The following is a 24123-nucleotide window of genomic DNA, read 5'->3' as shown; positions in this document are numbered from 1 at the left end:
TATCTGTGGTGGTGATCCATCTCTAAGCTAGCTTTCCCAATTATAGAGTACAAGTGACCATATAACATGGTGCTTGTCCTTGTGAAACATTGCCCTTTATTGGGATTTTAAAATGTGTTTTTCTTTATAGGCTATGAAAGTACCGCATTTTCAACGAACAAATGATTTCTTATCTAGCTGCTAAGGAAATGAGGTAAGACAGAGAGCACTCAGTCATCTTTGACTAGCAGAAGTTCAGGAAGTTTAATTGGCACAGCTATTCCAGAAGGACTGGAAAAGTGTTAAAAACTGGTTGGCTTTTAACTTTGATTCTGTTATAAAAAGTTAGATCAATACAACTGTGTTCTCAAATGACAGCTCATTAAAAATTATGTGGGAGGTATGTTCTTTTGGACTTAAAAGGATCTAGCTGAGATCAAAAGTATCCAGAAACCTTAACAGAAAATTCATGATTTCCCAGCGTAGGATAAGGAAATAGCCAAAGGACTGGTACACAACTGTTGGGACTGAAGAATAGTCAGCATACAGTTAAGGCTGGGGTGCCACATGGGCGTTCCTTGGAGTACTCAAGTAGGCTGCCTAGAACCTAAATGAATGATTCAGATATATCTAAATATACACAAATAACACCTGGAAGCCTAAGCAGAAACCAAAGACCTCTAGCTCTCTTCTCAAGTCTTTCTTGCCCCTACTCTGGAATGAATCTAATTCTACCTTTTTTTTTTTTTTAAAGGATTTATTTTTTATTTGACAGAGTTATAGAGAGAGACAGAGAGAAAGGTCTTCCTATCCATTGGTTTACTCCCCTAATGGCTGCCACTGCTGGCGCTGCGCCAATCTGAAGCCAGGAGCCAGGTGCTTCCTCCTGGTCTCCCATGCGGGTGCAGGGCCCGAGCACTCGGGCCATCCTCCACTGCCTTCCCAGGCCACAGCAGAGAGCTAGACTGGAAGAGGAGCAACCGGGACTAGAACCCGGGTGCTGGCGCCACAGGCAGAGGATTAGCCAAGTGAGCCACGGCGCGGGCCATCTACCTTTCAAATCATTGCTGTTTTTCTTCCCTACCTACCTGTCTTCTTGCCTCTAAATAAGAGCACTGTGTTTTGATTATGCTTCTGCCCTTGATCTTCCACGTAACTTAGCACTGCAGGATTTCATTGATTCTGAAACGTTGACTTCTGGTGAAAATAAGTCTTTGGAGACACACTGCAGTCTCACTTCTTCTTAAGTCTACGTTACATCTGTAGTTGCCTGCTAGATAGCTTCCTCTAGCAGTTTTTCCCTTTTGACTTCTTTATTTCTTTTACTTGTGCTAATGTTGCACATTCATTCAAACTCAAAGTCACAGAGTTGTATTTTAATCTTCACTCTCTGACCTCTAACATCCAGTTATTCAAATTCTTCAGAATGTTTCTTGCATCTGCTTTTCCTTTCCCAGTCCTGCCATCTTAATTCAGGTCTTTATCTTTGTGTGTGTGGGTTTGTGTGTGTGTGTTTATCTTATTTCCTTAATTCTGAGATGTCTATCTTTGCTGTTCCTGCCTGTTCTTCATACAGCTGCTTGATTAATCTCCTTAAAAGACATTTCATTAAATTATTTCTTAAGAAAAACTTCAGTGGCTTCCCATACCCTACTGGATGAAGTATGCCTAGGGGATCAAGTTGGCACTTAAGGTCTTTCGTAATTTAAGATCTCCTGCTCTCTTGCTGATCTTACCAATGGTATTCCTCTACCCAGAGCCTTCTGCCTTGAATAGTTCCTTTTCTGCTTTTGTTTGTGTCTTTTCTCATAGGCTGTTCCTTGTCTGCTACTTACACCCTACTCGAAGTTTCAAGTCCTATCTCTTCTGAACCCTAATCTGAATACCCTATCCAAAATAATCCTTTGTTCCTCTGCATTGCCATAGCACTTGTCATCACTACCCATTTCATACTTATCATTGATTACCTGTGTCTTTGGGTGTATATATTTGTGCTTTTAAAGTTACACAGTTGATGTATTACAGGGAACTGGAGAAAACCAGTCAGATTAGTCACCTCACTATACTTGTATATGACCTGCTTCTTTTGTCAGGTCATAAATTCTTTGCAGTTAAACCTTTTAGGTATGCTTATCTCTACAATAGTTCCTTGAATCATTTCTAATTTAAGAAACACAATAAACTTCAAATCAAAGGAGGATCATATCATCTGCCAAGGATTCACTGCCATCCCTATTCTCCCTATAGCTAGTCACATTGTATTCAACTTCCCCCATCAACCATCCTCTACTGTCTAGGCTTGTGATCTTAGTAGTACCACCCTGTTGCTCAGTCTTTATAATGAATCAAGTATAAAAGAGCATGATGAGCCGAAGAACAAGGAGAACTTTACAACTGGTATAAGATAGCTGTATGGAGGGGCTGGCGCTGTGGCTCACTTGGTTAATCCTCTGCCTGCGGCGCCGGCATCCCATAAGGGCACCGGGTTCTAGTCCCAGTTGCTCCTCTTCCAACTCTCTGCTGTGGCCCGGGAGGGCAGTGGAAGATGGCCCAAGTGCTTGGGCCCTGCACCCGCATGGGAGACCAGGAAGAAACACCTGGCTCCTGGCTTCGGATTGGCACAGCGCCAATTATAGGGGGCATTTGAGGAGTGAACCAACGGAAGGAAGACCTTTCTCTCTGTCTCTCTCACTGTCTATAACTCTGCCTGTCTTAAAAAAAAAAAAAGAGCTGTATGGAGACATAAAATAACTGGAGGTGTAGCTAAGATAGGGAGTAGGGCCAGGTCAGCAAGGGCCCTGCATGATGTCAAGCTTAGGCAGTCACACTTTCTTCTCACTGTAATTGTGAGAGTATTTTGTCAGGGAACTATCACGATCAGATTTGTTTATTTAGAATTATGGGAGATGACTTGGTACTATGAGGAAGGACATTGGAAGGAGATGAATTAGAAATAATATTTCAGGATCTGAATTAAAGCAGTAGTTAGGGGGAATTAGGGAAGGGAGAATGGAATCAAAAGAATGAGGAAGAGAATGGATAGAACTTTGTGGCAGAGATGTGACCTCTGATGATGCAGTGGAAGGGAATGAGTCAAGCAGATGGGACTGGATGCTATCTGGAATGGAACAGGAGCAGATCTGAGGGTCCACCAGAGTTGAGAAGATAATGAGGTCTGACTTTGGATATGTTGAATTTATAGCTGTGGGATATTTTAATGAGATAGAGGATCTGGAGAAAAATATGGACTGGAGACAGATTTGTGAGAGGCATAATTCATTCTCTAGCTTTGTATCTGTTTTGAAAACACCATTCACTCATAGCCGGTAGCATCTAACTACATTCTTGCCCTACTTGTTTCACTGGATGTTTCTGCTCCTCACTCCCAGTTTGTTATACTTTTACTCTTGGCCAATTCAGAACTCAGTATAGTAGGGTCTGCTTCCTCCATAACCATGGATTCCACATCCATGGATTAAACCAACTGTGAATCAAACATGTTTGAAAGAAATTGTGTTTGTACCAATTTTTTGTCATCATTTCCTAAACAATATGGTATGACAACTATTTACATAGCACGTACGTTGTATTGGGTATTATAAGTAATCTAGAGCTGGTTTAAAGTATAATGATGTGCACAGGCTATATGCAAATATCACACCGTGTTACGTAAGTGACTTGAGCAGTCACAGATTTTGGTTTCCGTCGGGGCAAGGAGGAGGGGGTTCTAGAACCAGCAGATCAAGGATGCCAGGCTACAGCTGTATTTCACATACAGCAGTTATCTAACCTTTGACATTATTCAGTTTAATAGGGTATAAAGTTTTGTGGAAACCCAGGGACTTCAGTATGTTGTACTTTATGTTAGCATTCAATGGGACTTTCCTGGCCATGTTTGCCCTTTTCTAGCTTACTATTTTTTTTTTTTTTTTTGACAGGCAGAGTGGACAGTGAGAGAGAAAGGTCTTCCTTTGCCATTGGTTCACCCTCCAATGGCCGCCACGGCCGGCGCGCTGCAGCCGGCGCACTGCGCTGATCCGAAGGCAGGAGCCAGGTGCTTCTCCTGGTCTCCCATGGGGTGCAGGGCCCAAGCACTTGGGCCATCCTCCACTGCCTTCCCGGGCCATAGCAGAGAGCTGGCCTGGAAGAGTGGAAAACCGGACACAGTCCGGTGCCCCAACCGGGACTAGAACCCGGGGTGCCAGCGCCGCAGGGCGGAGGATTAGCCTGTTGAGCCACGGTGCTGGCCTCCAGCTTACTTTTACAACTGTCCCGGCACCTAGGCTTTTTAGCCCCAGCTTGTTTTAACAGTTCTTTCCAGTGTTGGGAAAGTCCCTTTCTTAAAACTCTCTACTTCTCAGGCCTCCAAGACACCTGATTTTCTACCTACCTCAACCTCTCTGGCTGTTGTACTTCCTCAGACTCCTACTTAAGAAGTTAATATTTCCTAGGAGCCTGTGGTTAGCCTTCTTAATCTCATTTTAGTGTACACCCAGCATGATATCATCGTCTTGTATGGTTTAACATTATTCTTAAATCTGAATCTCCAGCCCAGCCTTCTCAGTCCAAATTCAGTATCCAATCAATTATACAACATCTTTGGATCAGTCCCACAAGCACTTCAGATCATCTTGTACGAAATTAAGTTGTGTCCTTCTCCGTAAACCAGGACTTTCTCCTCTATTCTAATTATTGGAGAATGGTGTTCTCCACCCACTAGTCTGGGAGGCATCTTTCACTTCTCTCTCTCCTTTCTCTCTCATATCCTGTGTGCCAGGAAGTCCCATCAATTTACGTTTTAAAAGAGTTTTCCTGGGAGAGGACTATGATTGAAGATAATTAAAATGGGAGCAAGAATAGCATACAGCAGAGATCAGCCTGACAGGAAAAAAATGCTGTCGAGGAATCCTGGACAATGTAATTGGATTATTATGTGAAAGAGTGCTTTGGAAAGGAACTTTCGGGCCACATGAAGTGTTTCAGAGTGAATGTGGTCATAGAAACTACCAAACATTAGATAGAGGGATGAAATGGTAATTGCAGGACATATTTGTTAAAAAAAGAAAAGATAGTCATTTGAAAAATGAGTGAAGAGATCAGATAGAGCAACTATTGTCCCTGTGACTAGAGACAAGCATTTCTTAAATTTCATTAAAGACATAAGAAGAGACTTAGGAGTTCCTGCTGTAAGCTCAGAAAAATCAGACCTTGAATTTAAATTCAAGTGTGATACTTAAAAAAAATCTCATTGAAAAGCCAATTTGAAATTGGATCTGTTGCTGCTTTAGTGATACAGCTAGAAGTAAATTATATTGAAAATAACTGTAGGAGTGGCCTTTATGGCACAGCACTTTGAGCCACCACTTGAAACTTCCACATCCCATATTGGAGGACCTGGTTTGAGTCCTGACTGCTCTGTGCTTCTGATCCAACTTCTGCTAATGTGCCTGAGAGGCAGCAGATATTCCAGTACTTAACTTCCTGCTACCCATGTGGGAGACTCAGATGGAGTTCCTTGGCTCCTGGCTTTGGCCTGGCCCAGCTTCTGCTATTGCAACCATTTGGAGAGTGAACCAGTATATGGAAGATCTGTCTCTGTCTCTCCCTCTCTGTCACTCTGCTTTCAAATAAATAGGTAAATCTGGAAGAGTTATAGAGAGTCAGAGAGAAAGAGAGGTCTTCCACATCTGCTAGTTCACTCTCCAAATGGCCACAGTGGCCAGAGCTGAGCCAATCCGAAGCCAGGAGCTTCTTCCAGGTCTCCGATGTGAGTACAGGGACCCAAGCACTTGGGCCATCTTCCACTGCTGTCCCAGGCCACAACAGAGAGCTAGATTGGAAGAGGAACAGCTGGGACTAGAACCGGCCAGCAACTGCAGGCAGCAGTCTCATCTGCTATGCCACAGTGCCCAGCCCCTAGTTAAATCTTTAAAAGATGAAAAGAATTGCAGAAATGATGTTTATGATTGAAAAGTTCTGGTAAACCATTTCTTACCTATAGATGATCTTTAAATTGAATATATATATGTTTAGTCGCCAAATTGATATGTGATAATTTCCCAAAATATCTGGATTTCCATGTCTCAGTAAAGATTTAGGTTAAATAAACTACATTATAGTGTTGGCATACTATATAACACATTTACATATTGATAAATATGGTAGTTGCCTATTTATTTAGCTTAGATACCAAGTAACCCAGAGTAAATGCACCCACCCTCCCTTTTGGTCCATTAATAACTTGGGGGAAAAGAAGTATAAATTATGCAACTTTATGCTGTATTTCAAAAGCAAAGAGAAAAATATTTGCAGTAAATGATTTTTGTACCTTTTGGAAATAAACTGTGTTTGTGAAGTAGAGAATTCAAAAAGTAAAAGCAAACCCACTTTATCTGATGAAAGCATCAAGAATCCTGAGGAAAGAGTTTATTTTCAGTTTGGAAAAGCAAAAAAAAAAAAAAAAAAAGAATTTCAGCATAATACCAGAGAAACAAATAGCAATCATAGAATGACTAATCTGAGCTACCAGTATAAAAATGACATTTTTTTAAATGATGGACATGATTTAAAACCAAAGCTTTCCTCTAACTCCTTGTAATTCTTTTTTTCTGATGGCTCTGTCAGTGGTAAAACTACGTTGAATTGCAAAGTTACTTACGTGAGGTCCTAGGTAGCTGGACTCCCCAGAAGGATACATCCTGGTTTCCATCCAGTGACTAATGAGAAGAGCAGCTGTTTGCTCTCTGGGTCCAGCTGCCACAGTGCAGTCACTAATAGAGGGCTGAACTCCAGGCTGACTCTTAAGCCCCGCCTCTCTGAAAAGGAAGAAAAAAAAAATATGGCTCTGAATTCTTCCTTGTGTTCCTGGACGGGGGTTTAAGTAGGATAATTGCCATCTGAGCATTGTTACTTCCCTGTTTGTGGTATACCATTCTACTGATTAGTCTGAGTTCCCACTGGAACAGTTTTATTCTGAGTTTCTGAAGGTAGAAAAAAAATCCACAATCAAAATCACAATAGCCTTTTTCACATTGTTTCCCCACATAGCTACATTCAAAACATTTATTTATTTTTAAGATGTGTTTATTTGAAAGTCAGAATGACAGAGAGATAGAGAGCTCTTCTGTCTGCTGGTTCACCCCCCAAATGGCTGCAACAGCCAGGGCTGGGCCGAAGCCAGGAGCTTCCTCCAGGTCTCCCACATGGGTACAGGGGCCCAAGCACTTAGATCATCTGCTGCTGCTTTCTCAGGCGCGTTAGCAGGGAGCTGGATCGGAAGTGGAGCAGCCATATGGGATGTTGGAGCTATACATGGTGGCTTAACCTGCTATACCGCAGCACTGGCCCCCAAGACATTTGTTTTTATACCACTTTGAACAAAGAAGTAACGGGGTTAAACTAGAGGATTTTTAAAAGGTTTGTTAACACCCATAGGCCTCGTGATATCTAGAACCCTTAGTTTCATGAAATTGAAAGAAAATCATAGTGCATTTTATTTAATCTGCATTAGGATAGAAAACATGCTATATATCATAAAAGATATTCCCAGCACCACTTGTTTTGGCTTAAGATCAAGTGTAGTATCTGTTCTTATCAGTTTATTTAAAAAAATTTTTTTTAAAGATTTATTTTATTTATTTGAAAGAGTTACAGAGAGAGGTAGAGACAGAGAGACAGGCCTTCCATCTGATGGTTCACTCTCCAGATGGCCACAACAGCTGGAGCTGTGCCTATCTGGAGCCAGGAGCCAGGGGCATCTTCCAGGTCTCCCATGTGGGTGCAGGGGCCCAAGCACTTGGGCCATCTTCTACTGCTATCCCAGGCCATAGTAGAGAGCTGGATCGGAAGAAGAGCAGCCGGGACTAGAACCAGCGCCCATATGGGATGCTGGCACTTTAGGCCAGGGTGTTAACCTGCTGCACCACAGCACTGGCCCCTGTTCATAAAGATATTCCTTGTGGTTTTGGTGCTCAGGGACCCCTACACCCAGATTGTTCACAAGGAAAACTGAATGATGATCTGCTTGTCAAATCCAGCTTTCTGTTTCATTGGTAAATGCTCATTTGAACACATGAGCAGCCTAGCTTTATGTACATACAACTACATTCCACTTAAGCAACGCTATATAAAAAGCAGTTCTCTTTTAAGGAGAGAACACTTCATACTACCATGTTAGAAACTAATGAGTGGATTGGGAAATATAGAGACCAGCGTAGGCTAGCACATTTCACTAAATTGAGCACAAGGAAGCACAAACCAAAATTGGATTAAATAGATTTAATGAATCCCAAATAAAATATTGGTGAATAAAATCCAACAGTATGTAGAAAGAATACTAGCTTCATGATCAAATAACATTTATCTCTGGACTGTTAGGATAGTTCAGTTTTAGAAAATCTTTTTATATATTAATAAGAGAAAAACTATATAGTCGATTAGATTTGGAGACAGCATTTGCTATATTTGTTTCTAATTTTTTTTTCAAAAAAGCCCTTTCTATCAACTTTAATTCAATGAAGGAAAATTACCAAAATCTGTAGCAAGCATCACATGTAATAGTGAAAGAAAAATATTCTCATACTATCTCCAAAATTGTTCACGTTCCATTGAAGGGTCTAACCAGGGCAATGAGATAAATACATGAAGTGTAAATATTGGAGAGTAGGAATTAAAACCATTCTATTTATAAACTACTAGGTTGCCTACCTGGATAATCCAACAGGATAAACTGTTAAAATTAATGATTATTTAGTCACTAGAAACAAAATCCCCAGTAATAACTAATAAAAAAAGTAACAGAAACCCAGTTCACAAGAACCTCTAAACTAATGGAATACCTAGGACTGAACTTAAGATATTCAAAAGTTACATGGAGAAAACTCAAATTTTTCTAAGGCTTAAGAGAAGATATCAATAAATGTACATCTGTGTTCCTAGGTGAGAAGAATGTTGACTCTCCCAAATAATCTATAAATTCAAGGGAATCACAATGAAAAATTTCAGAAGGTTTTAATGGAATATGACAAGTGGCTTCTAAGATTCTTCTGGAGGGACTGGTGCTGTGGTGTAGCAGGTAAAGCTGCTGCCTGCAGTGTTGGCATCCCATATGGGCGCTGGTTCGATTCCTGACTAGTCTACTTTGGCCTGAGAAAACAGAAGATAGTCCAAGTGCATGGGCCCCTGCATCCACGTAGGAAACCCAGAGGGAGCTCCTGGCTCCTGGCTTTGGATCTGATTGGCACAGCTCCAGCCTTTGCGGCCATCTAGGGGGGTAAACCAGCGGATGGAAGACCTCCCTCCCTCCCTCCCTTCCTCCCTCCCTCTCTCTCTCTTCCTCTGTCTGCCTCTCTAACTCTGTCTTTCAAATAAGTTAATTAAAAATAAATAAAATTCTTCTAGGTAGAAAATGAACAACAACAAGAAGTGGAGAATTTGTCCTGCCGGATACTAAAACAGTGGTAAAGCTACCATAATTATAATCCATCATTGCAATAAGAATAAATAAATAAATTCATGAAGAAGAATAGAGTTCAGAATCTGTCCCATGTACTAAAGGAATTTAGTTTATGATAAAGGTAGAATTTCTAAGTAGTGGGGAAATGAAGGATTATTCGAAAAGTAGTTCTGGGCAGCTGGCACTGTGGCTGAGTGAGTTAAACTACAGCCTATAGCACTGGCATCCCATACGGATGCCAGTTCAAGTCCCCACTGCTCCCCTTCCAATCCAGCTCCCTGCTAGTGTGCCTGGGAAATTAGCAGAGGATGGCCCAAGTCCTTGGGCCTCTGCAGCCGTGTCAGAGACCTGGAAGAAGTTCCTGGCTCCTGGCTTTGGCCTGGCCCAGCCTCACTTGTTGCAGCCATTTGGGAAGTGAACTAGTATATGGAAGATTTCTCTCTGTCTTCTCCTCTCTTTCTGTAACTCTGCCTTTCAAATAGATATATTTATTTATTTGGAAGGCAGAATTAGAGGGAGAGACAGAGAAAGAGAGGTCTTTCATCCACTGATTTACTCCCTAAATGAACACAATGGCTGGAGCTGAGCTGATCTGAAGCCATGAGCCAGAAACTTCTTGGTCTCCCACGTGGGTGCAGGGGCCCAAGGGCTTGGACCATCTTCTGCTTTTTCAGGCCATAGCAGAGAGCTGTCTCAGAAGTGGATCTGCTGGGACTCCAACCAGTGCTCATATGGGATGCTGGCACTGCAGGCAGTGGCTTTTCCTGCTATGCCATAGCGCTGGCCCCAAATAAATAATTTTTTTAAAGATTATTTATTTGAAAATCAGAGTTACACACAGAGAGAAGGAGAAACAGAGAGAGAGAGGTCTTCCTTCTGTTAGTTCACTCTCCAGTTGGCCACAATGGCTGGAGCTGCACTGATCTGAAGCCAGGAGCTTCTTCCGGGTCTCCCACGTGGGTGCAGAGGTCCAAGAACTTGGGCCATCTTCCACTACTTTCCCAGGCCATAGCAGAGAGCTGGATCAGAAGTGGGTCTGCTAGGACTCGAACTGGCACCCATATAGGATGCTGGCATTGCAGCTGGCAGCTTTACCCGCTCTGCCACAGTGCCAGCCCCAATAAATCTTAAAGATACTTTTGAGAAAATCTATAAGGAAAGAAAAATGTGAATCCCACATCATACTATTCAAAAATGAATTCCAAATTAATTAAAAATCTGCATTATAAGAGTATTAGAAGAAAACAAAGGGCATTATCTTTATTACAATTGGGTGGGAAAGGGACATCCTTATGGGGGAATATATTTGTCACATATAATAACCAAAGTATATGAAAAATTTCTACAAATGTATGATAAAGACTAGAATATACAAAGAGTTCCTAAAAATATGTGACAAAAATAAGCTAAAGAGTAAATAACAAAGATATTCTTGGGAGAGGAAATACGAATATTCCAATAAATATTTTAGGAGATCCTCAACCTCACTAGCACTCAGGGAATTGTAAACAGAGAGAAACTATTTTTTTTTCCTATCAAATTTGGTGAAGCTAAGATTGATAATATCTAATGCTGAAGATAGTACTGGGAGAGCTAGAACACTTACATTTTGTTTGATGAGAATATAAATTGATCTTTTTTAGGGAACAATTTGGCAACATCAGAATTTTATTTGTTTCAAGACATATTTACTTGCAAGTCAGAGTTACACAGAGAGAGGAGAGGCAGAGGCAGAGAGAGAGAGAGAGAGGTCTTTCATCCAATAGTTCACTCCCCCATTGGCCACAGCGGCCAGAGCTACGCCGATCCGAAGCCAAGGAGCCAGGAGCTTCCTGCGTCTCTCACACCGGTGCAAGGGCCCAAGGACTTGGGCCATCCTCCACTGCTTTCCCAGTCCACAGCAGAGATGGATCGGAAGAGCCGCTGGGTCTCAAACCGGCACCCTTGTGGGATGCTGGTGCCTCAGGCCAGGGCGTTAACCCGCTATGCCACAGTGCCAGCCCCAACATCAGAATTTTTTAACTGTGTATCCTCTTGGACTCATTAATTCAAGTTGTCTGTCCTAAGTATATGTCATTGTCACAATTATGGTCATCTTTTTTAAAAATTGGAATAACAGTAGGAGACTTGTTAAATATAATTATAGTATACATGCTGTAAAATGTCTTATAGCTCTTAAACAGTATAGTTAGGTCTGTATGTGTCAGTAGGAATTGCTTTCTGGTGTGCATTGTTTAATAAAGTGTCAAGACAATATGAATAGTGTGATATAGTTAGTAAAATAAAATTAAGCTATTTTCTATGCATTTTATAGATATATAAATAGCTATACTGAAGTAATGAACTATAGTTCATTCCTTACAAAATTAACATTCCAAAAATCAAACAGGATTTGTGATCTTCACTTATGCCTCTTAAGAGCTTAAAAAAATCAGGAGCAGGTGTTTAACCTAGTTGTTGTTAAGACATTTGCATACCATGATGAATATCTTGTTTTTTGTTTGTTTGTTTTTGACTGGCAGAATTAGTGAGAGAGAGACAGAGAGAAAGGTCTTCCTTCTGTTGGTTTACCCCCAAAATGGCCGCCACGGCCGGTGTGCTGTGCCAATCCGAAGCCAGGAGCCAGGAGCTTCTTCCATGCGTGTGCAGGGCCCAAGCACTTGGGCCATCCTCCACTGCCTTCCTGGGCCACAGCAGAGAGCTGGCCTGGAAGAGGAGCAACCGGGACAGAACCGGCGCCCCAACTGGGACTAGAACCCGGGGTGCCGACACCGCAGCTAGAAGATTAGCCAAGTGAGCTGTGGCGCCAGCCATTTCTTGGTTTTTTTAATTCCAAGCTCCAGCTCCTGACTCCAGTTTCCCACTAGTACAGGGAGGTAGTGGTGATGTCTCAGGTAACTGAGTTCCTGCCACCCAAGTTGGGGGATCTGGATTACATTCCCAGTGCCCATCTTTGGCCTGGAGGGTGCCACTGCAGACAGTCGGGGGTGACCTAGTGACGGCAAGCCTTCTCTGATGCTCTGCCTCTCAAGTTAAAAAAAAAAAAAAAAGAATACATTATCTAGATGGTTGTTCACTATCCTTTTTTCTCTTTATTCTTTGCTTTCCCAAATGAATTTTAGGATCAACTTGCAAATTCCAGGAAAAACCTCAATTGATATTTTTATTCATTTAATTGATTATTAAATTGTCTCTGTCTCTATAGACTGCAAGCTCCTTGATGACAAAAGATTGCATCTGTCTTGTTCATCACTGTGTTCCCAGTATCTGGCATATAGTAAGTACTCAGTAAATATTTGTAGAATGGTTGGGTGGGTGAGAATATGGATGAATGATCAACAATAACAGGATGACTGAATATAAAATATTTTGAAGGCAGGCCGGCGCCGTGGCTCAACAGGCTAATCCTCCGCCTTGCGGTGCCGGCACACCGGGTTCTAGTCCCGGTCGGGGCACCGATCCTGTCCCGGTTGCCCCTCTTCCAGGCCAGCTCTCTGCTGTGGCCAGGGAGTGCAGTGGAGGATGGCCCAAGTTCTTGGGCCCTGCACCCCATGGGAGACCAGGAGAAGCACCTGGCTCCTGCTATCGGAACAGCGCGGTGCGCCGGCCGCAGCGCGCTACCGCGGCGGCCATTGGAGGGTGAACCAACGGCAAAAGGAAGACCTTTCTCTCTGTCTCTCTCTCACTGTCCACTCTGCCTGTCAAAAAAAAAAAAAAATTTTTTTTGAAGGCATTTAAATCTTTATTTTCAAGGTAGAGTTAATTGTGGGAAAATGTTCACAACACGTAAGTGAAAAAAGCATAACTTTTTAAATAAAATGATCCTCTATTGTAAGATAGATATAATGTTTGTATATGCATAAAAAATTAAGAAAGTTAAAACTAAATGCTAAAATTACAGATCATTGTTATACTTTTCTAAATTTTCTATAGTTAGTACATAATTTCAGAGTAAAATAATAGATGGAACTAGGAATAATTAAATGAAATAAAATATAATATTTAAAGTGTATACGGCAGTATGGGACACAGGTGCTCTCCTAATTCCAGAAATACATGTGATTAGGTTAATTTAAATCTTCTAGATAAGGTTGGAGTTTTGTCAGTTGCCCAAAGTCATTTTTTAAACTTTTTTTTCTTTACTTGAAGTATAACATACATACAAAAGAGAGCATGAACCATAAAGTGTTCAGCCCAGTAATTTTTTACAAAGCAAACATACTGTGTAACCACTGCAGGTCCTGGAACAGGGAACAGTACCGGTCCCAGAAGGCCCCTCCCAGTCACTGGGTCCACTCCCCTCCACAGAAACATTGGCCAGGTTCCAAAGGACCCCCAGGCTCAGCTGCTAGCCTTCTGGGGAAGTAAATAGGAACAGCTAGAGGGAAAGGAGAGCCCCAGGCCCAGGCCAGCCTGCCTCCTGAGTGGCAAGTGCCTGGCCAATCCAAGACGTGATCCCAGGATTACCTAAAGGTAGAATGTGGAAACAAATAAAACGCACAGACACCTGCAGGCTCATTTTCTCATCTTTTCCTCCACTGCATCTTCCACTGTGACCCCGGGGAAGGGGAGGAGTCAAATGCCACCTCAGGAAGAAGGATGTGAGGCAGGAAGCGGCTTGTGAGAATAAGCTCACTTCTTGTTCTTTGGGGTGATGGGAGGAAGGTAGGAGTGGGATAGGGAGATGAGAAAGTCATCTGATGTGTGTGACTTGCATGAATATTTTTTTCCCTCCAGGCAGCAATCTGGAATGTGCTCCTAGGTTTTGATAGGTTGTCAGGGATTGTCTTAGTCCCTTTTGCCTGCTGCAAGGAACCACCCCTAGTCTGAGCTGCTTGCAAACAGCAGAAATAGATTTCTCACAGTCCTAGAGACTGGGAAATTGAAGATCAAGGAACCAGCAGCTACGGTGTCTAGTGAGGGTCTACTTCCTTAAAATAGACCTGTCTTTTCACTGTCACCTCACATGGCAGAAGGGAAAGGGCCTGTACAAGGGCACGAACTCCATTCTTGAGGGCTCCCAAAGGCAGTGCCTCCTAGTATATAGCGTGGGGGAAGGGGGTAGTTAGGATTCCAGTATCTGGATTTTGAGAGGACACAAATATTTATACCATAGCAGGGCTGCCCAAAACAGAAGATCCAGCTTCCACCTGGATGCCTCACAAGGTGGGCCTCTTTACCCCTGCCCCACAGACATGAAGTGGCTATAAGGAGTGAAATAAATGGCATGGCATGGTTAGGCAGAGGGGGACCTGAGCAGGATTTCCTAGATCTCCATCTGTTCCTAGGGGCAGTGGTTCTCAAGGGAGGCAGAAAGGAGGTTTCATCAGGTTTCTTTCTGGAATGAGATGGTTGGATTTGATCACTGGCTGGAATAGGAGAAACACATTTAGACGGATAAAACAGAGGGTTTTTGTTTTTGAGATTTATTTATTTGAAAGGCAGAGTGATAGGGAGAGCTTCCATCTGCTGCTTCACTCCTGAAATGGCTGCAACAGCCAGGGGATGGGCCAGGCCAAAGCCCGGAACCTGGAACACCATCTACGTTTCCCATGTGGGTGCACTTGGGCCTTTGTCTTCTGCTTTCCCAGGCACATTAGCAGAGATCAAAAATGGAACAGCTGAGGGGCTGACGCCGTGGCTCACTTGGTTAATCCTCCGCCTGCGGTGCCGGCATCCCAAATGGGGACCGGGTTCTAGTCCCAGTTGCTCCTCTTCCAGTCCAGCTCTCTGCTGTGGCCCAGGAAAGCAGTGGAGGATAGCCCAAGTGCTTGGGTCCCTGCACCCGCATGGGAGACCAGGAGGAGGTGCCTGGCTCCTGGCTTCAGATCAGCTGCACCAGCCGTAGCGGCCATTTCCGGGGTAAACCAACAGAAGGAAGACCTTTCTCTCTCTCTATCTCACTGTCTAACTTTGCCTGTCTAATAAAATTAAAAAAAAAAAAAAAGTGGAACAGCTGGGACTTGAACCAGTGCTCATTTGGGATGCTGGCATCACAGGCTGTGACTTAACTCACTGTACCACAATGTGGGCCCCAGGATACAGTCTTTTCCCACATAAGATTTATTTATTTATTTGAAAGGCAGAGTTATAGAAAGAGAAGGAAAGACAGAGAGAGAGAGCTCTTCTAGCCACTGGTTCACTCCCCAAATGGCTGCCAGAAACTTTACTTGAGTCTTACACGTGGGTGCAGGAACCCAAGGACTTGGGCCATCTTCCACTGCTTTCCCAGGCGCATTAGCAGGGAGCTGGATTAGCAGTGGGGCAGCTGGGACTCAAACTGGCACCCATATGGGCTGCTGGTGCTGCATGGTCCACTTCAAGTGAACAACTTTAGAGTCTCTTCTTCCTGATAGAGTGAAGAGATTTTTGGAGAGGAAAAGAACAACAATATCAAAAGACCTAGAAAGATGCATTTTTAAAGAATAAGAGCATACTAATACTCAAAGCATATGATAACTTAATAAATTATGGTGATTAAATATTTTGATAATTGAAGTAATTTTTATAGTATGATTTAAAAATTTTTTTTTTATTTTTGACAGGCAGAGTGGACAGTGAGAGAGACAGAGAGAAAGGTCTTCCTTTTTGCCGTTGGTTCACCCTCCAATGGCTGCTGCAGCCTGCATGCTGCAGCTGGCACACCGCGCTGATCCAAAGCCAGGAGCCAGATGCTTCTCCTGGTCTCCCATGTGGGTGTAGGGCCCAAGCACTTGGGCCATCCTCCACTGCACTCCCGGGCCACAGCAGAGAGCTGGCCTGGAAGAGGGGCAACCGGGACAGAATCCAGCGCCCCGACCGGAACTAGAACCCGGTGTGCCAGCACCGCAGGCGGAGGATTAGCCTAGTGAGCCGCAGTGCTGGCCATGATTTTTTTTTAAGATGTAAGATTTGGAATCAGGCCTAGCCTCATATTTTTCTAGCAATAGAGTTAATGTTTATGTAAATTTAACTGCTTAGACTGGAAAATATAATATCATTGTTCCTTATCTTTTCTTACAGAAAGAAGACTAGGCATTAGGTCAGTGGCTTTAATGAAATAAGAATTTGTGACTCCATGTGTCACATGGTCAGCCCTTACCTTTTATTTGGCATCTGGTTTCTTGCATTGCAAATGCCAGCCAATGAGATCGTGCACATTTGAGAGAGGTTACAGCTCTCTACAGCTAGATTTCAGTTCTAATATTTTATGCAGCAGTATCCTTGCACATTGTAAGGTGGAGGAGAAGGTACTAGACAGGTTCCTGGAAGTTAGTGGTCGTACGTAGTGCTTTCAGAGGTGAGAAGATGTGAAATCACTGAGCAGACAGTAACTTCTGGGGGGCAAGGATCTTTAAATGCCCCCAGCACTGCAGAGTGCTGCATGCTTGGAGACTTGTAGTCTGTAAAGCTTAGGTGTGCAGGACTGAGGCCTGAGCTAGCAGTAAGGAAGCAGAACTGAGCTGCTTCTGCAGAGTGAGACCCAGGACTTTTGGCAGGATGTAGGAGACTATAGAGGTGAAGGGACCTGAAGAAGAGATGGCTGCCTGTGGCCTTCAGCTTGTGGACTAGTCACAGTGTAGAAGTGAGGTGGGTGGGGCCAGTGTTGTGGTGTGGTGGGTAAAGCCACCACCTGCAACACTGGCATCGCATACGGGCGCCTGTCCAAGTCCTGGCTGCTCCACTTCTGATCCAACTCCCGCTAATGTGCCTGAGACAGCAGTGGAAAATAGCCCAAGTCCTTGGGCCCCTGCACCCAGTGGGAGACCCGGAGGAAGCTCCTGGCTCCTGGCTTCAGCCTGGCCCAGCCCCAGCTGTTGTAACCATTTGGGAAGTGAACCAGCCGATGGGAGATATACCTTTCTATCTCTGCCTCTCTTTCTCTAATTCTGCCTTTCAAATAAAATAAACCTTTTTTAAAAACCTGAGGTGGATGAGCCTCTTGCCATTGCTAGTTGTATTAGCTTCCTGTGGCAGCCATTACAAATGGCCACACATGGGTGGCTTAAAACAATAGGAATTTATTCTCTCAGAGTTTCGGGAGTCCAAAAGTTCAAAATTAACACGTCAACAGGGCTGTGTTCCTTTTGCAATTTCAATGGAAGAATCCTCCTTTGTCTCTCCCAGCTTCTGAGGGCTCTAGGCATTCCTCGGCTTGCTTGGTTTATGACCACCTCACTCCAATCTCTTCTTGGCCTTCACAGAGCCTTCTCTTCTGCGTGTCTCTCTTCTGTGTCTCCTGTACAGGGGTCTTCAAAAAGTTCATGGAAAAACTATGTGTGAATTTCAGTTTTTCCCCCAAGATAAGCTTATTTTTTGATTCTGTGTTTCCATCATTTTTTGAAGTCCCCTCATAAGGACATTTGTCATTGCGTTTAGAGTGTGGATAATCCAGGACATTCTGGCACTCCCAGACACCTACCAAATCTGCAGACTGTTTTTCCAGGTAGGGTAATACTTGCAGGTTCTAGGCATTTGATGGGGACATGTCTTTTGGTGAATTTTGTGTGTCAGCTTCCCTGGGCCCTTGTACCCAGACTCAGGCCTACTCTGTGGGTTTACCAGTGTGTGTGGTGTGGGTATGGGTGGGTATGTTTTCTCTCTGTCCCTGTCATCTTTTCAGGAGGCTGCATGAATAAATTGGATCAGGGCCTGAGTGGGCTGGCCATGCACATCCTTTCTCTTTTCACTACATGCCTCCTTCCTTTTCATAACATTGCTTTGGGCTCTAGGCCAAGATTCAGATTTAGGGATAGGAGTTGAGAAGATGGCTACCTGTAGGTAAAACTGAAAGTTCGCATCCATCTTGATCAAACTTTATCAGACTTTGCACCCTGGGGTACCCTACTTTGCTCCAGCCAACACACTGACTCTTCCATTCAATGTGATTGTCCAAGACCTCTTCTTCACAGAGACTTGATTCTGTCAATTATTTCCTTTGTCCTATGCATTTTAGTGTCTTCTCTCTCCAGGGGCCTTCCCCTATGTACACTAGCATGTTCCTTTCCGGCAAAAACACAAACAGCCAATCCAACAAGTTCTTGCCACTCTCCTGCACTTTGCATGCTGGTTTTGCTCTTTTTTCCCTCTCATGACACTAAAATTGGAAGAGTGGGCCACCTGGAGTGCCAGCCATCCACTTGTTCCTTCATTGTTCCAGTGTGTCTTCAGGCCCCATCACCTTCCTGAGATTCCCTTCTAAAAGTCAGCAGTGCCTTCCTATGCCCCCCCCCCCCAGCCTCTGACACTATGGATCCTCCCTTGGCCACAGCACCAGATGGCCTTGTTTAGCTCTTCCTGACTCACCTCCTCTTCCCCAAGGGGGGTAGTGCAGGCTAGCCTCTGGCCTCTTTGCCTTCCTCCTTGCACTCAACCTCTCTTGGAGCAACCCCAGCTGTGCTGTCTTCTGTCACATAGCACAGTATTCTAGCAGCCTTCACAAGACAAAGGCTGCAGTGGTCTGTTTCATTCTCATTCCATCTCAGAACCCAGAACTAAAGATAGAAATGTGGCAAGCCTCATGACAGGACTTCTGGGAAGTTCAGTGGAGAACAACTCGGGGTTTCAGTAGGAGGCGTTATCCTAGGAGCCAGTCAGCTCAGAAGAACAAAGATTCATAGACAGTGAGATGTTCCAGGCCTGCCTCATTGCTTTCTGTTGACAGGAAGCTGGTCAGAAGAATGTGCCAGTCTGGGGAATGTGCAGACAAAGGCATCTGAGGTTCAGAGAGCAATGTTGCTCAAAGGCGGTCATGACAGCCCTGGGTCAAGGAGGAGACTTGGACCACAGAAAAATGAAGTAAAGCTAGTTAAGGAGCTGCAGATGGGACTGCAGGACAAGGAAGGGCTCCAGAGCTCCAGAGCTATGTCAGAAGGACCTGAGGCCCTCACCCGATGCTGAGGGGAGAATAAAGGGCTGAGAAATGCTCCGTGATGTCTGTGGGACGACACTGGTCCCTGCTGCCTCCAGCACACTGACCCTGGTCACTAGGGCCTGGAAGCCCTTAAAGATGTTTCTTTGTATCAAGCAGTAGCAAACCCTGTTTTTTTGTTGTTGTTGTTTTGTTTTTAAAGATTTATTTGAAAGAATTAACACAGAGCGAGATCTTCCATCTGCTAGTTAACTTTCCAAATGGCTGCAATGGCTGGGACTGTGTCAGGCTGGAGCCAGGAGCTTCTTCTGGGTCTCCCACGTGGGTGCAGGGGCCCAAGCACTTGGGCCATCTTCTGCTGCTTTCCTGTGTGTGTTAGCAGGGAGCTGGATCTGAAATGGAGCAGCCAGGATTCACAGTGGTCAAGTGAGATGCCAGTGCTGCAGGCCATGGCTTAAACCTGCTGAACCATAGCGTTGGCCCTGCAAACCTTGTTTTAAACCTCAGTGGGTCTGCCAGCATAAAGGTCAGGCAGCATAAAGTTCCCTGCTTCACCATTCAGCAAACAGTTGCTCAGCAGAGGAGTGAAAGGTGCCTTCCTAGCATCACATTCAGGTGCTTCTGGAAGCCCTAAGACCTTCAGTCTGCTTGGGCAGGCCTCCCAGAATGCAATTATAGCAGTAGGAGCAGGTGGGCTACTCAAACACCCCACAGGAATCCCCAGGTTCTGATCTATCACAGATTTCTTTGTATTTTTTTTACATTTTAATTACATTATGAAAGTTTTATATATTTCAAATATACAGATTTAGTGACACTTCCCCCCCACCTCTCTCACATTCCCACTCTTAATTTTTACAAAGATCTTTTTTAAGTTTATTTAATGATTGTATAGTTAACTCTACACTAAGTAAAAGAGATCAACAAATAATATGAAGAGGAAAAAAAGACACTCTTCCTCTGTGGAAGAGACAAGGGCTGTAAGCAATCATCAAATCTCAAAATGTCTATTTCACTTGATACATTATATTTCAGGTACTCTATTAGTTACCTCGGATCAGGGAAAACATGATATCTGCCTTTTTGAGACTGGCTTATTTCACTAAGTATAATGGTTTCCAGTTATGTCCATCTTGTTGCAAAAGACAGGATTTCTTTTTTTTTTTTCTAATTTTCTTTTTTTATATTTTACAGCTGAGTAGTACTCCACAGTATATATACCATAATTTCTTTATCCAGTCAACAGTTGATTGACATCTGGGTTGATTCCATAACTTAGCTATTGTGAATTGTGCTGCAGTGAACATGGAGGTACAGATAACTCTTTCAAATGCTGATTTCCTTTTCCTTGGATAAATTCACAGGAATGGGATGGCTGTGTCATATGGTACATCTATATTCAGGTTTCTGAGGTATTTCCATACTGTCTTCCACAGTGGCTGCACCAGTTTACATTCCCACCAACAGTGGACCAGGGTACCTTTTTCCCCACATCCTCACCAGCATTTGTCATTTGTTGATTTTTGTGTGAGAGCCATTCTAACTGGAATGAGGTGAAACCTCACCATGATTTTCGTTTGCATTTCCCTGATGGCTAGTGATCCTCAGCATTTTCTCAGGTGTCTGTTGGCCATTTGAATTTCCTCTCTTAAAAAATGCCCATTATAGCCGGCGCTGCCGCTCACTAGGCTAATCCTCCGCCTTGCGGCGCCGGCACACCAGGTTCTAGTCCCGGTCGGGGCACCGATCCTGTCCCGGTTGCCCCTCTTCCAGGCCAGCTCTCTGCTGTGGCCCAGGGAGTGCAGTGGAGGATGGCCAAGTCCTTGGGCCCTGCACCCCATGGGAGACCAGGAGAAGCACCTGGCTCCTGCCATCAGATCAGCGCGGTGCGCCGGCTGCAGCGCGCCTACCACGGCGGCCATTGGAGGGTGAACCAACGGCAAAAGGAAGACCTTTCTCTCTGTCTCTCTCTCTCACTGTCCACTCTGCCTGTCAAAAAAAAAATGCCCATTTCTTAACTGGATTGTTTGTTTTCTTGTTGAATTTCTTGAGCTCTTTATAGATTCTTGATGTTAACCCTTTATCACTTGCATGGTTTGCAAATATTTTCTCCCATTCTGTCAGTTGCCTTTTTACTAAGTGTTTCTTTTGCAGTGCAGAAGCTTCTCAGCTTGGTGTAATCCCATTTGTTAATTTTGGCTTTGATTGCCTGTGCTTCTGGGGTCTTTTCCAAGAAGTCTGCCTATACCAATGTCTTGCAGAATTCCCCCAATGTTCTCTAGTAATTTGATGGTATCGGGTCATAGATTTGAGCCTCTGATCCATTTTGAGTGGATTTTTATGTAAGGTGTAAGGCAGGGGTCTAGTTTCCTACATCTGCATGTGGAGATACAGTTTCCCCAGCACCATTTGCTAAAGAGACTATCCTTGCTCCAGGGATTGATTTTAGCTCCTTTGTCAAAGATAAGTTATTTGTAGATGCATGGATTGATTTCTGGAGTTTCTATTCTGTTTCATTGGTCTATAAGTCTGTTTTTGTGCCAGTCTAGGCTGTTTTGATTATAAATGCCCTGTAGTATGTCTTAAAATCAGGTATTGTGATAACTCTGGCTTTGTTTTTGTTGTATAAGATTTCTTTAGCTCTTTGGGGTCTCTTGTGTTTCCGTATGAATTTTAGTATCATTTTTTTCTAGGTCTGCGAAGAATGTCATTGGTATTTTGATTGGGATCGCATTGAATCTATAAATTGCTTTTGCTAATATGGACAGTTTGATAATGTTGATTCATACAATCTATGAACGTGGAGGATTTTTCCATTTTTTAATGTCCTCTTCTATTTCTTTCTTCAGTATTTTGTAATTTTCAGCATAGAGATCTTTGACATCCTTGGTTAAATTTTTTCCAGGGTATTTAATTCTTTTTGGAGCTATTGTGAATGGGACTGATCTTAAAAGTTCTTTCTCAGCCATGATATTGTCTGTTTACAAAGGCTATTGATTTTTCTGTGTTGATTTTATATCCTGCCACTTTACCAAACTTTTATGAGTTCCAATAGTCTCTCAGTGGAGTCTTTTAGATCCCCTATATATAGATTCATCTCATCTGCAGATATAGTTTGATTTCTTTTCCAATTTGTATCCCTTTTATTTCTTTGGCTTGCCTAATGGCTCTGGCTAAAACTTCCAGGACTATATTAATAGCAGTTGTGAGAGTAGGCATCCTTGTCTGGTTCTGGATCTTAGGGGGAATGCTTCCAGCTCTTCCTCATTCAGTGGGATGCTGGCCATGGTTTGTCATAAATTTCCTTAATTATGTTGAGGAATGTTCCTTCTATATCCAATTTGCTTAAGGTTTTCATCATGAAAGGATGTTGTATTTTATCAAATGCTTTCTCTGTGTCTGTTGAGATAACAGTATGTTATTTTATTTTTTGCTTTTAGAAAGCTTTTATTTAATAAATTGTTTAAGAATATAGTTGTTCTTCCCTCCATATTCACCCTCCCATCCCACCTCCTACTCCCTCTCTCTTCCCATTCTTCATTAAGATTCATCTTTAATTATCTTTATATACAGAAGACCAACTCTACACTAAATAAAGATTTCAACAGTTTGCACCCACACAGACACACAAAGTATAAAGTACTATTTGTAGACAAGTTTTACCATTAATTCTCATAGTACAACTCATTAAGGACAGAGGTCCTACATGGGGAGTAAGTGCACAATGATTCCTGTTGTTGATTTAACAATTGATACTCTTATTTATGATGTCATAGATCACAACAGTATGGTTTTTGTTCTTTAATTTGTTAATGTGATGTATCACATTGATTGATTTGCAAAGATTGAACCATCCCTGCATACCAGGGATAAATCCCACTTGGTCTGGGTGAATGATCTTTCTGATGTGTTGTTGCATTTAATTAGTTAGTATTTTTTGAGAATTTTTACATCTGTGTTCATCAGGGATATTGGTCTATAGTTCTCTTTCTCTCTATTGTATTCTTTTCTGGCTTAGGAATTAAGGTGTAGGCTTCATAGAAGGAGTTTAGGAGGATTCCCTCCCTTTCAGTTGTTTTGAATAGCTTGAGAAAAATTGGAATTTCTTCTTTAAATGTGTGGTAGAATTCAGTGAAGCTATCTGGTCCTGGGCTTTCCATTGTTGGGAGGATTTTTATAACTGATTCAGTTTCCATCTTGGTTATTGGTCTGTTTAGGTTTTTTATGTCTTCATGACTCAAGTTTGCTAGATTGTGTGTTTCTAGGAACCTATCCATTTCTTGTAGGTTTCCCAATTTGTTGGCTTGCAGCTCTTTGTAGTAATTTCTGATGATTCTTTTTATTTCTGTGGTGGCTGTTGTTAGATTTCCTTTTTCATCTCATTTTAATGATTAAGGTCTTCTCCCTCTTTTTGTTGGTTAGTTGGGCCAATGATGTATCAATTTTGTTCATTTTTTCAAGAAACCAGCTCTTTGGGGCTGATGCTGTGTTGTAGCAAATAAAGCCACCTCCTGCAGTACCAGCATCCATATGGGTACCAGTTCAAGTCTCAACTGCTGCTCTTCCAATCCAGCCCTCTGCTATGGCCTGGAAAGGCAGTACAGGTGCCCAAGGCCTTGGGCCTCTGCACTTGTGTGGGAGACCGGGAAGAGGCTCCTGGCTCCTGGCTTCTGGCTTCAGATTGGCCCAGCTCCAGCCATTGCGGCCGTTTGGGGGAGTGAACCAATGGATAAAAGACCTCTCTCTGCCTCTGCCTCTGCCTCTCTCTAACTCTGTCTTTCAAATATATAAATACATCTTAAAAAATAAAGCTCTTCATTTCACTGATCTTCTGTTTGTT

At 43.1% G+C, this 24123-nt stretch overlaps 1 protein-coding gene and 1 long non-coding RNA gene across 2 annotated transcripts in view; one reads left to right on the top strand and one right to left on the bottom strand.

Moving 5' to 3' along the window:
- The window catches only part of GNE (glucosamine (UDP-N-acetyl)-2-epimerase/N-acetylmannosamine kinase), a 57251-nt gene extending 50538 nt beyond the window's left edge, over window positions 1-6713 (bottom strand). The window contains exon 1 of the mRNA XM_062207956.1: window positions 6638-6713. Coding sequence (XP_062063940.1) covers window positions 6638-6688 — 51 coding nt within the window. The 5' untranslated portion in view covers window positions 6689-6713. The remainder of the gene's footprint in view (window positions 1-6637) is intronic.
- LOC133771718 (uncharacterized) overlaps window positions 1-24123 on the top strand; it is a 93105-nt gene that overhangs the window by 6119 nt on the left and 62863 nt on the right. The window contains exon 2 of the long non-coding RNA XR_009867614.1: window positions 12639-12710. This is a non-coding gene — a long non-coding RNA (uncharacterized LOC133771718). The remainder of the gene's footprint in view (window positions 1-12638; window positions 12711-24123) is intronic.

The sequence above is a fragment of the Lepus europaeus genome, chromosome 12 (assembly GCF_033115175.1).
Source record: "Lepus europaeus isolate LE1 chromosome 12, mLepTim1.pri, whole genome shotgun sequence".
NCBI lineage: Eukaryota > Metazoa > Chordata > Mammalia > Lagomorpha > Leporidae > Lepus > Lepus europaeus.
This window is presented reverse-complemented; position numbering and strand designations above follow the sequence as displayed.